Source organism: Brassica napus, chromosome A2 (assembly GCF_020379485.1).
Source record: "Brassica napus cultivar Da-Ae chromosome A2, Da-Ae, whole genome shotgun sequence".
NCBI classification, from domain to species: Eukaryota; Viridiplantae; Streptophyta; class Magnoliopsida; order Brassicales; family Brassicaceae; genus Brassica; species Brassica napus.
This window is the reverse complement of record NC_063435.1, coordinates 22,896,259-22,909,492: the sequence shown is the minus strand read 5'-3', so window position 1 is coordinate 22,909,492 and position 13,234 is coordinate 22,896,259. Positions and strand designations below refer to the sequence as shown.

The 13,234-nt window shown below is 29.7% G+C and overlaps 2 protein-coding genes across 2 annotated transcripts; one reads left to right on the top strand and one right to left on the bottom strand.

Annotated features, from left to right (window-relative positions):
- The first annotated feature begins 3 nt into the window (after nt 1-3).
- On the top strand, nt 4-2,183 carry LOC106388738 (nicotinate-nucleotide pyrophosphorylase [carboxylating], chloroplastic). Its single transcript, XM_013828884.3, has 7 exons — nt 4-160; nt 236-384; nt 469-602; nt 684-830; nt 1,180-1,416; nt 1,504-1,680; nt 1,776-2,183. Exons 1-7 carry the CDS (start codon nt 108-110, stop codon nt 1,938-1,940), a joined length of 1,062 nt encoding a protein of 353 aa, XP_013684338.1. The 5' UTR covers nt 4-107; the 3' UTR covers nt 1,941-2,183.
- Nucleotides 1,949-3,479, bottom strand: LOC106388749 (uncharacterized protein At1g66480-like). The gene is made up of 3 exons (XM_013828892.3): nt 3,126-3,479; nt 2,602-3,036; nt 1,949-2,243 (listed from the first exon to the last, which is right to left on the bottom strand). The coding sequence occupies exons 1-3, from the start codon at nt 3,438-3,440 to the stop codon at nt 2,190-2,192; spliced, it is 804 nt and encodes a 267-aa protein (XP_013684346.2). The 5' UTR covers nt 3,441-3,479; the 3' UTR covers nt 1,949-2,189.
- Nucleotides 3,480-13,234: the final 9,755 nt, after the last annotated feature.

Below are 13,234 nucleotides of genomic sequence, written 5' to 3'. Positions count from 1 at the left end.
TCAACCAGTATTCTTATTCCTAAAGATTATCATTCATCCCCTTGTATTAACAGAATTGCCACCAGGAAGGACCAAGAAACAGACTTGAGAGAGAGAGAGTCATTACAATGATCTCTGTCTCCCGGTTGCTGTCGCCTCAATTCTACGCTATTCAACAAAGGTTTAATCCGACAAAACTCAGTCTCAGTCTGTTTCTTTCGGTTTAAATCTCAATTCTCGTCAACCGTTGTTTCAGGAGCGTCTTGAAAATGTCTGCTTCTGCGACTCAAACGGCCGGAGGAGGAGTCTCTCACGGGTCCATGGCGATAAAGCCTCCTTCACACCCTACTTACGATTTGAAAGCAGTCATCGAACTAGCTCTAGCTGAAGATGCTGGTGACACAGGTTCTCTCTCATCACTTCTTTAAGTAGTATCATAAAGTTTCGATTTTTATTTGATGGGTTCTATGGATTTGATTTTGAGTGTAGGAGATGTAACGTGTATGGCTACGATACCGTTTGATATGGAGGTGGAAGCTTGTTTCTTAGCTAAGGAAGATGGGATTGTTGCTGGAATTGCTCTTGCTGAGATGATCTTTGAGCAAGTTGATCCTTCTTTGAAGGTTTGGATCTGTTTGTATGTATCTTTGTTTTGGTTTGGTTTGGTTGAGTGATGTTTAGTGATTTGTTGAATCATCTCTCAGGTGGAGTGGATGCGGAAGGATGGAGATTATGTTCATAAAGGGTTAAAGTTTGGGAAAGTAACAGGGAATGCTCATAAGATTGTTGTTGCTGAACGAGTTGTGCTCAACTTTATGCAGAGGATGAGCGGTATCGCCACCCTTACCAAGGTTTTTTTGCTTTTCACCACTATAGTTTCTCAAGTATTGTCAAGTGATCGTTGTTGTGGTTACTTTCACATAAACGTAGTGATGATCAGTAAGAAGTTTATTGGATTAGTAAGAAGATTCTACGGTTCATCTTATTGGTTAGACCATATCCAATGGTACACAAAAATTTACTCTATATTTCACACTAAAATAGAGTAACTCTATTATAGTGAACCATTTGAGCAAATTCAGCTCTATAATAGAGTTACTCTATTTTAGTGTGAAATATAGTTTGTTTGATTCTTTGTTAATTTTGGGGAGGTTGGCGATGAGCTTGTAGTGAGGGAGTTGATGAGTTTGTTTGGTGCAGTTAATGGCGGATGCGGCATACCCTGCACGTATACTGGAGACAAGAAAAACTGCTCCTGGTTTGCGATTGGTAGACAAATGGGCGGTGCTGATTGGTGGAGGGAAGAATCATAGGATGGGACTATTTGACATGGTGATGATAAAAGATAACCATATCTCAGCTGCAGGAGGTATAATAAACGCTATTAGATCTGTTGACGAGTATCTAACGCTAAAGAATCTCGAAATGGATGTTGAGGTGAATTTTAAAACCTTTCAAATGCTTAGCTTCTGAAAGTTTTAAGGTGAAACAAATTCTAAACGCTATCTATATATCTTCTTGAAGGTGGAGACACGGACGCTTGAGGAAGTGAGGGAAGTGTTGGAGTATGTGAGTGGGTCCAAGACTAGGGTGTCGAGAATAATGCTGGACAATATGGTAGTACCGTTAGAGAATGGAGACGTTGATGTCACCATGCTTAAAGATGCGGTTGAGCTAATCAATGGGAGAGTCGAGACAGAGGTACGTGTGTGTGTGTGTGTGTGTGTTAGATAGATAGAAAGAAAGATGTCATGATGCGGGCTTTTAATGAAAAAAAGTCTAATCTCATGATGCAGGCTTCAGGCAACGTTACAATTGAGACAGTACACAAGATTGGACAAAGTGGAGTTACATTCATTAGCAGTGGAGCTCTGACTCATTCGGTTAAAGCGTTGGATATCTCACTGAAGATTGATACAGAGTTGGCTCTTGAGGTCGGAAGAAGGACAAAACGAGCCTAGAAGTGTTATAGAGAAAGCGAGTATCAATAAATGAGAAGAGAGACAGTGATGAATCTGACTACAAACAATAAACCGTTGTTTCTTTTGTAATAAATAATACTATAAACTCTAGCTACATAGCGGAGACATGGATGAATTACTAATTAGCTCTCTCTCTCGAAACTCTCTGCTCTTTATGTACAACGAAATGCAGAAACGTTGAGAAGCAGTCTAAGCATATACATATATTGTTTTAGTGGTTCATCAACTTCAAGCAACGGTGATCTCGTTTCCTCCTTTTTCCGCCATGAAACTCACTCGTTTCTGCATATCAAAATGTTTTTAACATTATTATTAAGCAATGTTTTTTTTTGTTTAAGAATAAAAATTCATGTGTTTAAAACTTATGTTCTTCAGTGTTGAGTGTAAATATTATGTAAATACTAAATAACATCGAGTATAATAACATTTCTAAGTGTAAAAGAGGCATGCAAAGTTTGACTCCAACAAAGTTATCTCAATCTACTCCGATTTGTCCGATAAAAAGTAAATTATTTTCAACACATTTAGATTATATTTTTGTTTTCAAAACTGTTATCCATTTTCTAAAAGTGACGATTTTAATTAACAGTATATTTTTGACTATTTTACTATGTAAAAAAAAAGAAACAATATTACTCACCAGACGAGACTTGACTCCTCTCGTGGCGGCGGCTGTGGCTGTATCTATGGCGGCGGTAGGCTCGTCTCCTCCATCCTCACGACGTTGTGGCGTGTTCTGAGTTGCTTCGCTACGGCTGTGTTTAGCCATATAGAGAGCAGCAATCTTCTGAGTGGCCTCAGCCTCTGTGGCACCTTCCTTAACGAGTCTTTCCAGCTCCGCCTTTGGAATCCTCAGCTTCACCCTCACCGCTCCTCCTTCTTTCTCCTCCGTCTTCGACCATTCTCCCGCCGGTTTGAGTATGGAGAGATCGGAAGATGATCTCCTTGCAAGCATGAGGTTCTCAAGCCTCTCCTTGGCACTCATGTGTATTCCCGATCTTACCCTTCTCGGTGGACATTCCTTCACCGGCTCCACCACGAAGTACAGCCGCTTCGCCTCCAACATCTGCTTCATCTGCACACCGACAAAACTCAAATGCCTTAGTTTTTTGTATGATCTTTCTATTCTATCTATCAAAACGTAGTCATTTGAAGAAAAGTTACCTCAAGTGGTTTGGCTCGAGCACCGTAGTGCTTGACGGATTCGCACTCTAGCAAAACGTGGCCGGGAAAGTCTTTCAAGACTTCCTCCGCCGTCACTGGAGTTTTCAGTTTAAAAGTCTCGCCGTCTATTTTCATGACTTTGGTCGTTTTCTTGCCGCCTAAACTGTTACCCATCTTTGATTGTTTTCTCGGACAAGAAAAAAAGAAGAAGATTGGGTCTTTTAGATTATATTTTTGTTTCAGTTGATGGCGGTGAGTAGAGGGTGGTGTCGTTGTGGTTATAAATGACATGGGGTTGCCAAGACATGTGCTCATGTGAAGATTGTAGATACGTGTACAAGGAGTCCAGTTTTTTAATTGCAATAATACAGTTTACATGGGAACAAAACCTTTGACTATATCTATAGAATTTTAGGTTTTGTTGTTAAATCACGTTAGCTTATTATTTCTAATTGAAATATTCAGTTCTGTTAAATTTGTTCAACTATTTAACTAAATAATTGTATTAGTATATTGTACTGGGGTGAAACGCCTGTAACTACCAGGGATTATAGTACTATAACTCGTGAAATACATGTTTATATCAAAGAGAGAAGGCATTTTCTTACTCGATTTTGTATTTGTGTCCATAAGTTGACGTTGATGAAATCTTGTGGGAACTAACAACATCTCCATTGCATATTGTGAATGAGGTTTTATAAATATTTTAGTATCATTAAGTTTTATAATTAAAATTTATAACTAAAAATCAAAATAACTTTAAAATGATAATATGTTTTCATAATATTTCATATTTTATGAGTCTTCGTTTAAAATTCATTCGTATATATACTATTTTTATTTATTAATATTTTATGGTTTTATATATATTGAGATTTCTTTAGAAATTAATGAAACTACTCTCTGTGATCAACTTAGTTAGCCAGACAAAATAGTACATGAATCAAATAAAACATTATAAAAAAAAAACCAAATTGTTCCTAAACTTGTTATTTTTGGTTCAACATGTTGAAGTATACAGAGATCATAAGACGTTGAAGTATACAGATATCTCGAAGACATGAAACAAAATATTGGATACTTTTTTTCCAAACTAGAAAAATGTAAATTATTAATTAAGGTCTTATATTTTAGTAATAATCATGGGATAATATTTTTCTACGAGACAATTCAAAAAATAATATTCTTTCTATTTTTAATAGATGACGTATTGAGTTTTTTTTTTTCAAATTACATCTCATTTTTGTTTTTCAATGTAAAATTATTAGTTTTTGGGTTTTTAGTAATTAAACCCTCAACTAAAGATGAATCGTACAAAAAACCATCAACTAAAAATCATGTGAAATAAACCTTCAACTTTAATTATGTTAACATATGTTACCCTCCGTCTAAAAAACCGTGACGGAGGATGACATATGTTAACGGTTTATAAATTGAGGGTTTATAATGTTGAAAATTTAGTTGAGTGGTTTTTTTACGATTCAAAAATAGTTGAGGGGTTTTATCATTAAAAGTTATTAAATGTTATTAAAATATTTATTATCATTTATATATTTTTTTAGGTTGACTTATAAGCCTTTAAAACTAATTTATAAATTTTAATATATTATAAAATTAATTTATACATCCAAAATTAATAATTTTCAACACTATTTACAACTTATTATAACTTCAAAATATTAAATTATTTGATATTTGGAAATAGTGATATAAAAAAAATTTGTGTATTTATATCGTCATTGTCAAATATCAAATAATTTAGAGTTTCTAAGTTATATTAAGTCTTAAGTAATGTCGAGGATAATTCATCCATGAAGTCCATCTTTCTATTTAGAGTATGATGCACTTTTTCCTATTTTCATGATTTCCGTCCTCCGGTTCATACTTTCCCCCTATCCCCCAAAAATAATGCATGATTATTTTTATTCTCATTGATTTCTGAATAAATACGTTATATGTTTCTTTTCTTAATCAATAATACATTTGATATATTGTTCTTGATTTGTTGTATTACTTTATGTTTCAATAGTATTACGAATAATGTTAGATTATTTTATCCTAACAAGTAGCATAAATTATAAAATCATTGTGAAACCGTATTAATCATATGTAAAAGTATTAAAAAATTTATGAAGCTTTATAAATCGGTTATAAAGTAATGTATTAAAATTTATAAATTATTTTAAGGGCTTATATCAATCTAAATTAATTTATAAATGATAATAAATATTTTAAAACATTTAATGACTTTTAGTGATAAAACCCTTCTAACTATTTTTGAATCGTAAAAAAATCTCTCAACTAAGTTTTTAACATTATAAACTTTCAACTTATAAATCATTAACGTATGTCACCCTCCGTCACAGTTTTTTAGACGGAGGGTAACATATGTTAACAGAATTAAAGTCGAGGGTTTATTTCACATAAATTTTAGTTAAGGGTTTTTTTTACGATTCATCTTTAGTTGAGGCGTTTAATTACTAAAAAGCCTTAGTTTTTCTGTAATATAATTTTTTATATTCTACAGATATTTTTTATTGTTGAAATGTGATTTGTTATATAGTTTATGATTTTGGCTGTAAAACGTATAAAACTAAATTCTTTATTAAACTGTATATCTAACTCCAAAACGTCATATAACAATATAGAAAGAGTATGCTTTAATGTTTTTACACATACTAAAATTTTATTTTAATTTTTGATTACACATTATTTTTGTAATTAACTATTTTCACAATTTTTGACTAATCAAGATTCAATAAACACATTTAATATTTAGAAGTTTATAATTTACAATTATTACAAAATAAAAATATACTAAAATTTTTAAAATGTATCTTCTGAAATAACTTTTTTCTAAAAAATAAATTATTCTGAAAAAGAAAGAATAATTATTCGTCCGAGTGTACTTTTGGGGAAATGGATTTTTATGTTGAAAAAAACAGGACTTTGTAGACAATTTTGAACTTGACTACATTATGCGGTCCAACTCTTCAACTCTTGTGGACCAATATATATAATATATTGATGATTTGATTTGGTTGATGTACAGAGCCGTGCTTTCAATGTATTCAAAAAGACTTTTGCCTAGGACCCCCAAAATATATGGCTTTTTTAGGACTTCAAATTTCAAAAAATAATTAGTAGTAGAGTGGTTTAAGTTTGCCATTTATTTGATAAACTAAAATCAGCAAGTGAAGATAATTTGATGGCATCTTGTACCAATCTTCAAGCAGCTTTAAAGTATGTAAATTATTCTGATGTTATTGGGAATGGTTTGTATTTTGAACTGATGGTTCTAAAAGGAACGTTGCCATAAGATTACAAGAGACCTCTTGAAGTTCTGAATTTTTTTGAAAGAAAGGGAAGAGTGTTATCTAGACTCATATATTTCTTATTAAATATTATTGACGATTCCAGTTAGCCACTGCTGAAAAATGTTTTTTCAAGTGGAAATTCGTAAAATTTTATATGCGATCAACCATATCACAAGAAATGTTAAATAATTTAGTAATTATAATTATAGATAAGAATAAGTTAGAAATCTAGATTATGAAAATTTAGTTAAAAAAATTATTGAAAAAGAGGGAAGAAAAATTTGTCTTAGTTTTTTAAATTATTATTTTTCTTCTTAATGTTTTTTTAAATATATATTATGCTCTAATAAAAAACATTATAAGAAGGGTCCATTTTTATATTCGCCTCAGACCCTACTAAACCTTCGCACGACACTCTTGATGTGCACATGCACATGGGTTAGTAAGGTTAAGGGTTGATTATTAGCAATAATCATTGTATTTTGCTTTTAATTATTTACTCGATTGATACTTTACGTTGATCACGGAAGCAAAAGGTGTATGATTAAGGAAATGACCTATCCCTGCCTTCTAGCCGTACATCTTTAAACACACTTATACTAGGGTCACTCCTGTCTAATTTCTTAACTACGGCCCACTAACAAAATAGCTAAAAGATGAAAACTATATAAATGCAGTGGACCTAATTGCAAGTTATCGACTAATGTGGGAAAAGTCCAAGTTGGTCTGCTTCGCAATACGGAAAACTCATTTTAATGACGTAACAGCTGACACAATATATCCATATATCCACAAATCATTAATCACGATTAAATCAAGTTGCCAACCCCTACATTACTATGCTAAAAGCCTAAAACAAAAAAAAGTCAGCCGGCAACATGGATCTTGAAACTTTACTTCTGAAGTTTATAGGTTCCACTATAGCAAAATTAACAGATTACCCTGAACTTGCGGTTACTATATATATAGTAATGATACTCGTGTTTGCTATTAATTAAATGATGTTTACATGTTTACAAGTTTACAAGTCAAGAGATAAGAAATGTTCAAAGAACCATGCAGGTAAGTTAGCAAGCACGTAACGTAATCATGTTTAAGTGTGATAGATGCGTGCAATCAAGTATGTGCCTTTTATATTTTGTAAGTTACAAGCGCATTGCATTTCATGCGAAGTTGCCTACATCGTCCACTTATAACGAATACATAATCGAATGTTGCTGCTGCGGGTCAATATAGGTCCAGAGCCGTGCTTACCACTTACCACTATACAAAGAAAAGGAAACAGCCTCCGGCCTCCACATTTTTCATCAACATTTGGGACCCCATGTATTCCAACACATGCAGTAATTACATGTAGTTGAATTTAAACATCACAATATTGCATTTTAGTTTGGTTCTTCTTAATAGATTCCTTTTTAATAGACATATTTATAACTGAAATTTTAAATACACTAATTAGTGTATTTACAATTTCAGTTATTTATATAATTTTTTTTGTTAAAAAACATGGTTTTGAAAATTAGCTTAGGCCTCCAAAAGTGTAGGCACATCACTGTATAGGGTATCGGTATATATAAAAAAATGGTAAACCATTTTTCGAAGAGAGAATGTGAAAGCTGGAAATTTGGTGTGGTGCAGATTCCAAATCGGATCTCTTAGAGATCCACAGAACGTCTTGACCATCCGACCACAAATACGTGGTTCATCGGTATATATAATTTATTCGTATGAAATTTAATGACTTAGATATCATTTATAAATACAGTGCTATATATTGCACATAATTTATTAATTAGTAATTGGCTTCTGGATTATACAAAACGTACGCCGTGATTCAAATTAGACAGCTAGCATAAGCTTGGGAGGAAACGTTATAAATTACATGCTCTACTGATATTAATAAAAACCAAATCTGTTTGAAAGTATTCCACTATTGTTATCATGTTACTACGAAGCAGGGGCGAAACCAGACCATTGAAGTAATGGGTGCACTGTTGGTAGTAAAAAAAATAAAAAATGAAATAAAAAAGCATCGAATCCGGGAAATCAAGGGTGCACAAGCTTTTTATTAACATAAGAGCAAACAAAATTTGATGTTTTACCTTATAAAATTTCGGATTTTAATATAATCGTGGGTGCACGTGCCCCACACCCTAAGCCCTGGCTTCGCCACTGCTACGGAGATAGAAACTTATTATTTACAATACATTTGAATATTTTCAAAAAAACTTATTTGTGAATTACATCATTTTTTGAGATTAGTCTGAATAACTCTATAGATTCAGAAAATTACTAGGTTAACAAACAAAACAATCGTAGCTGGAAAGTTAAATAATATTCAATTTCTAAGTCCGGTTGCCAATTTTAAAATATCTTAAGAAATATCTAAACAAGAAAATTCTTCATCCTAGTATCCTTACTTTTCTTTTCCCAAGAAATAAAAGTCAATAAATGAGAAGAGAGACAGTGATGAATTCGACTACAAGTAACAAACCGTTTTTTTTTTCTTTTGTACTCCATTCATTCTAAGAAAAATCCATGTTCTAGAAAAAAATATTTCAAAAAAAATACATTGTTTTTACATTTTCAACATATTAATTAATGATAAATTGTAAAATTCAAAACTATAATTATATATTAAAATTTTATTGGTTAAAAGTTAGAACTTATGAGAAATGACTAGTTACAAAAAATAATGCATTGGTGATCAAAAATATATATGTTTTCTTAATATGTGTAAAACATCTTATTAAAACAATAGGAATAATAAATAATATAAATTTTAGCAAGACAGTGATGAATATATTCATGAGCTCTCTCTCTCTCTCAAATTTATTTGCTCTTTATGTACAACGAAATGCAGAAACGTTGGGAAGACATGGATGAAACAGTCTATGCATATACATATATGTTTTTAATGGTTCAACTTCAAGCAATGGTGATCTCATTTCCTCCTCTTTCCGTCATGAAACTCACTCGCTTCTGCAAGTGATCAAATGTTTTCAACATTATTGATGTTTTTTGTTTAGGTGAGAATATAAATTTATGTTTTATAAATCATGTTCTTGAGAGTTGGGTGTAAATATTATGTAAATACCAGAGTATATAAGTATAAAAGCAGCATGCAAAGTTTGACCCCAACAAAGTTATCTCAATCTACACTGATTTGTCCGATAGAAGTGAATTATTTTCAACACATTTTATTATTATTCAAAATTGTATGATCTTTCGATTGTAGTCATTATACCCATTAAAACCTTTTTTTATACCCATCAAAACTTAGTCATTAAAGAAAAGTTACTTCATGTGGTTTAGTTCGACCACCGTTGTGCTTAACATATTCGGGGTTAACAAAACGTGGTTGGGAAAGTCTTTCAGGACTAAAGATGTATATTTATGAAGTGTTCTATATCAGTTTGAAAAATACTATAGGATACTTGTGTCATATAGATAAAATTATATATGAAGACTGTAGATACGTGTACAAGAAGTCCGTTTTTCTATTGAAGTAATATAGTATACATGGGGACAAACCCCATTGACTAGGTTGATAGAATTTTAGGATTAGTCATGACTTATTTTAATTTAAAAATCTCCATTCTGTTAAATCGTACAACTATTCAACGAAATAATTATGTTATTTATAATCTACTTGCGTGAAACTACCTCAGATTATACTACTAACTCGCAAGACACATGTTTATATCAAGAGGATACACATTATTTTTTGTTCATTACTTTATTTCACACTCTATTTTAGAGTAAAATATAGAGTTAGGTTGGAGATGTTTTAAGACGTTAGAAGTATATGGAAACATCAAACATAGATAAGAATATTAAATAATATCTTCCAAACTAAAAATATATAATTACTAATTAAGGTTTAAAACTCTTAATGGAACTGATTGGTTGGCTGTAGATTTTTTTTTTTAGCTTTAACTTTTATCTACAATTTTAAAAATTATCAATCGTACTTCAAGTCAATTTTAAAAAGTACAGCTAAAAAACTAAAAATAACTATAAACCTTTTATTTACTAAAACAATAGTTTTGTACTGTAGAAAAAAAAATATGGCTGCTAGAAATATATTCATAGTATCTTTATTTTTTCTATATAATTTTTTTTAAAAATTTAGCGAATACATTTACAGCAAAAAATTCTACAAACTAAATTTACAATACATGCTTTAAAACTACAAGCCAGCCAATCAGCCTAATGATATATTCTTCATGCGGTATTTTTCCTAGGAATTCCCTATATATTAATTGAGGAACATTTGAAAAGATGTAACCTTAAGTTTGTAATACTTAACAAAATATCTTGTTGAGTTGTCACATAATTGGAATGCTAATTTTGCTTACGTGGTGGCTTGGGAATCAATTGAGAATTTTGTTAGTCCAAAATTAAATTGCTAGGGAATGTTTATATTATATAGCATGTCTATTATAAATCATTCATTTATAAAATTGAAATTATTATATATTATTTCCTTAAATAAAACATACAAAATTACCTAATGTGATCAAGATATATATGACAACTAATGATTTTAAATAATAAAGATTAACTAACAATATGTATACTTTCTATCATTTTTGTTTAATTATTTATTATTAAAATAAATTACACAATTACATTAATCATATAATAAAAATTTAGATTTTCTTTTGTATATGTTGTATTTTGAATTTTTCAAAACGAGTATAAATTACTAAAACTGTTAAAAGTCTAACATAAACTTTTGTTATCAAGGTTTAATTTTTTTCTATAATAAGATACAATTATTATAAAATCATATGAATAAATAATTTTATTTTAATAGGTGTTTATGTTAAAAATATATATATCATATTGTTTGAATTAAACTATACATCAGATGAAAATACATACTTATAATTTGATATATGTGTTGAACATATATTGAAAAGTTAATATTTTAATTTTTAAATCTTCATTGTTTTTTTAAAGTAATTATAAAGTATTGAAACCACTAAACATTCCACATAAAAAAAATCGTCCGCATAAAAGTTTGTTACACAAATATGCAAATAATCATAAAATCATATGAGTAGAAACCTCATTTAATAAATATCCATATTAAAAGTATACTATATATCTATGTTAATATCATTTAAATTTAATTATATATCATATACAATAGATAATATTGATTGTTTTGATTTATTTACCCTATAATAATTGTGAATAAACAAGAGCGGTTGTTTGATTTATATGTGCACGCCAATTTATTACATAATAATAAATGATTTCTTAGTTATTTAATATATAATTATTATTTTATTATTTCATAATATGTAGAAAACATAAAATAAGTAATAAATATAAAATGCTCAAGACGCGGATCTTAACTTAAGTATGTATCTCTTCAATAATTTTAAATCTTAAATATTTTCTAAATTTCAGGCCAAAACAAAATAACAAAATGAAAATAAACTCAAAAATCAATATTTGTGTCGAACAATAACCAAAATGAAAAAAACGACACGAAAATGAGAAAAATATTACAGATAGATAGGATTGACACATGAACGTAAATTTCTCATAACCATAATTAACTTTTAAATTGTTAAATCATGATATAAAACCGAGCTGACATAGTTTAATTGTAACCAAATAGGAGACTTGAGATTCTTGGCCAAAACGTTATGTTTTTATGCGATAAGTGATTTTTTGACCTAAAATATTTCAGTAAATAAATTACATGATTAACAAAAAAGATTTTTTAAAAAATTGTTTAAGGGCCAAAAATATTTATTTGATCAAGAATATACATTTTAATTTTTCATACGATATTTTTTAAATAATTTTCCTATAAATTCACCATGCACTAGGCGCAGATCTTATCTTAGTAAAAGAAAATAATAATTAATTGTTAGTGTTTTAACTTTTGGGAAATGGATCTTAGGTTGAAAAAAAAAACGGTCTTCGTAAACATTATGCGGTCCAACTCTTCAACTCTTGTGGACCAAATATATTGATGATTTTTAGCCTAGCTTAAATCACCCGTAAGAATGTAACCTAGGACCGAAGTTTCTCCGGTGTACCGGCTGTATTGTTCTGTCCCGATATACACCATTCAGAAAAGAAATGAATAAATATATTTTATTATATATATATATTTTATTGGTGATGATTGGTTCGACTGTTGCTTTAAAAATTTAGTTGTAAATGTTTAGATGTAGATAAATCGGTTATAGCTGTAAAGTTGTTACTGTAGACTTTTTTTGTAGAGATTTTTACTGTAGTTGAATTTGTTGTAGTTGTAAACTATGGGCTGTAGATATTTTAAAATAAAATATGTAAATTATGTGATGTATAGGTAAAATTATTCTTTTTATCAATTAAAATAATTTATATTAATATGTTTTTTTATAAATTATCAAAGTTTATTGTTATTTAAAATGTGATATGTAAATAATATTTATGTTAATTAAATATTTTAATAATTTAAAAACACCAAAAATAAAATATTTATAAAAAAATTATTATGATTATATAATTTATTTGATATTATAGATAGTTTTTTCATTTTACAGATTATACAGCCTATAAAAAGAAAATGTAGGTTTTTTGTCTAAAATACATAAGAAAAAAATTTGCTTTATTTTTTTGTTATAGCTTTAAAAATAAATCTAAAGCATGATTGGTAAAAATTAATAAAAACTTGATGGAGGTTTTTAAAATTACGACATGATCGGTAAAGTTTAGTGATTTAAAAATAAATAAAACTAAAGTATGAAGATAAAGCTCAACCAATCACTTCTATTGTCT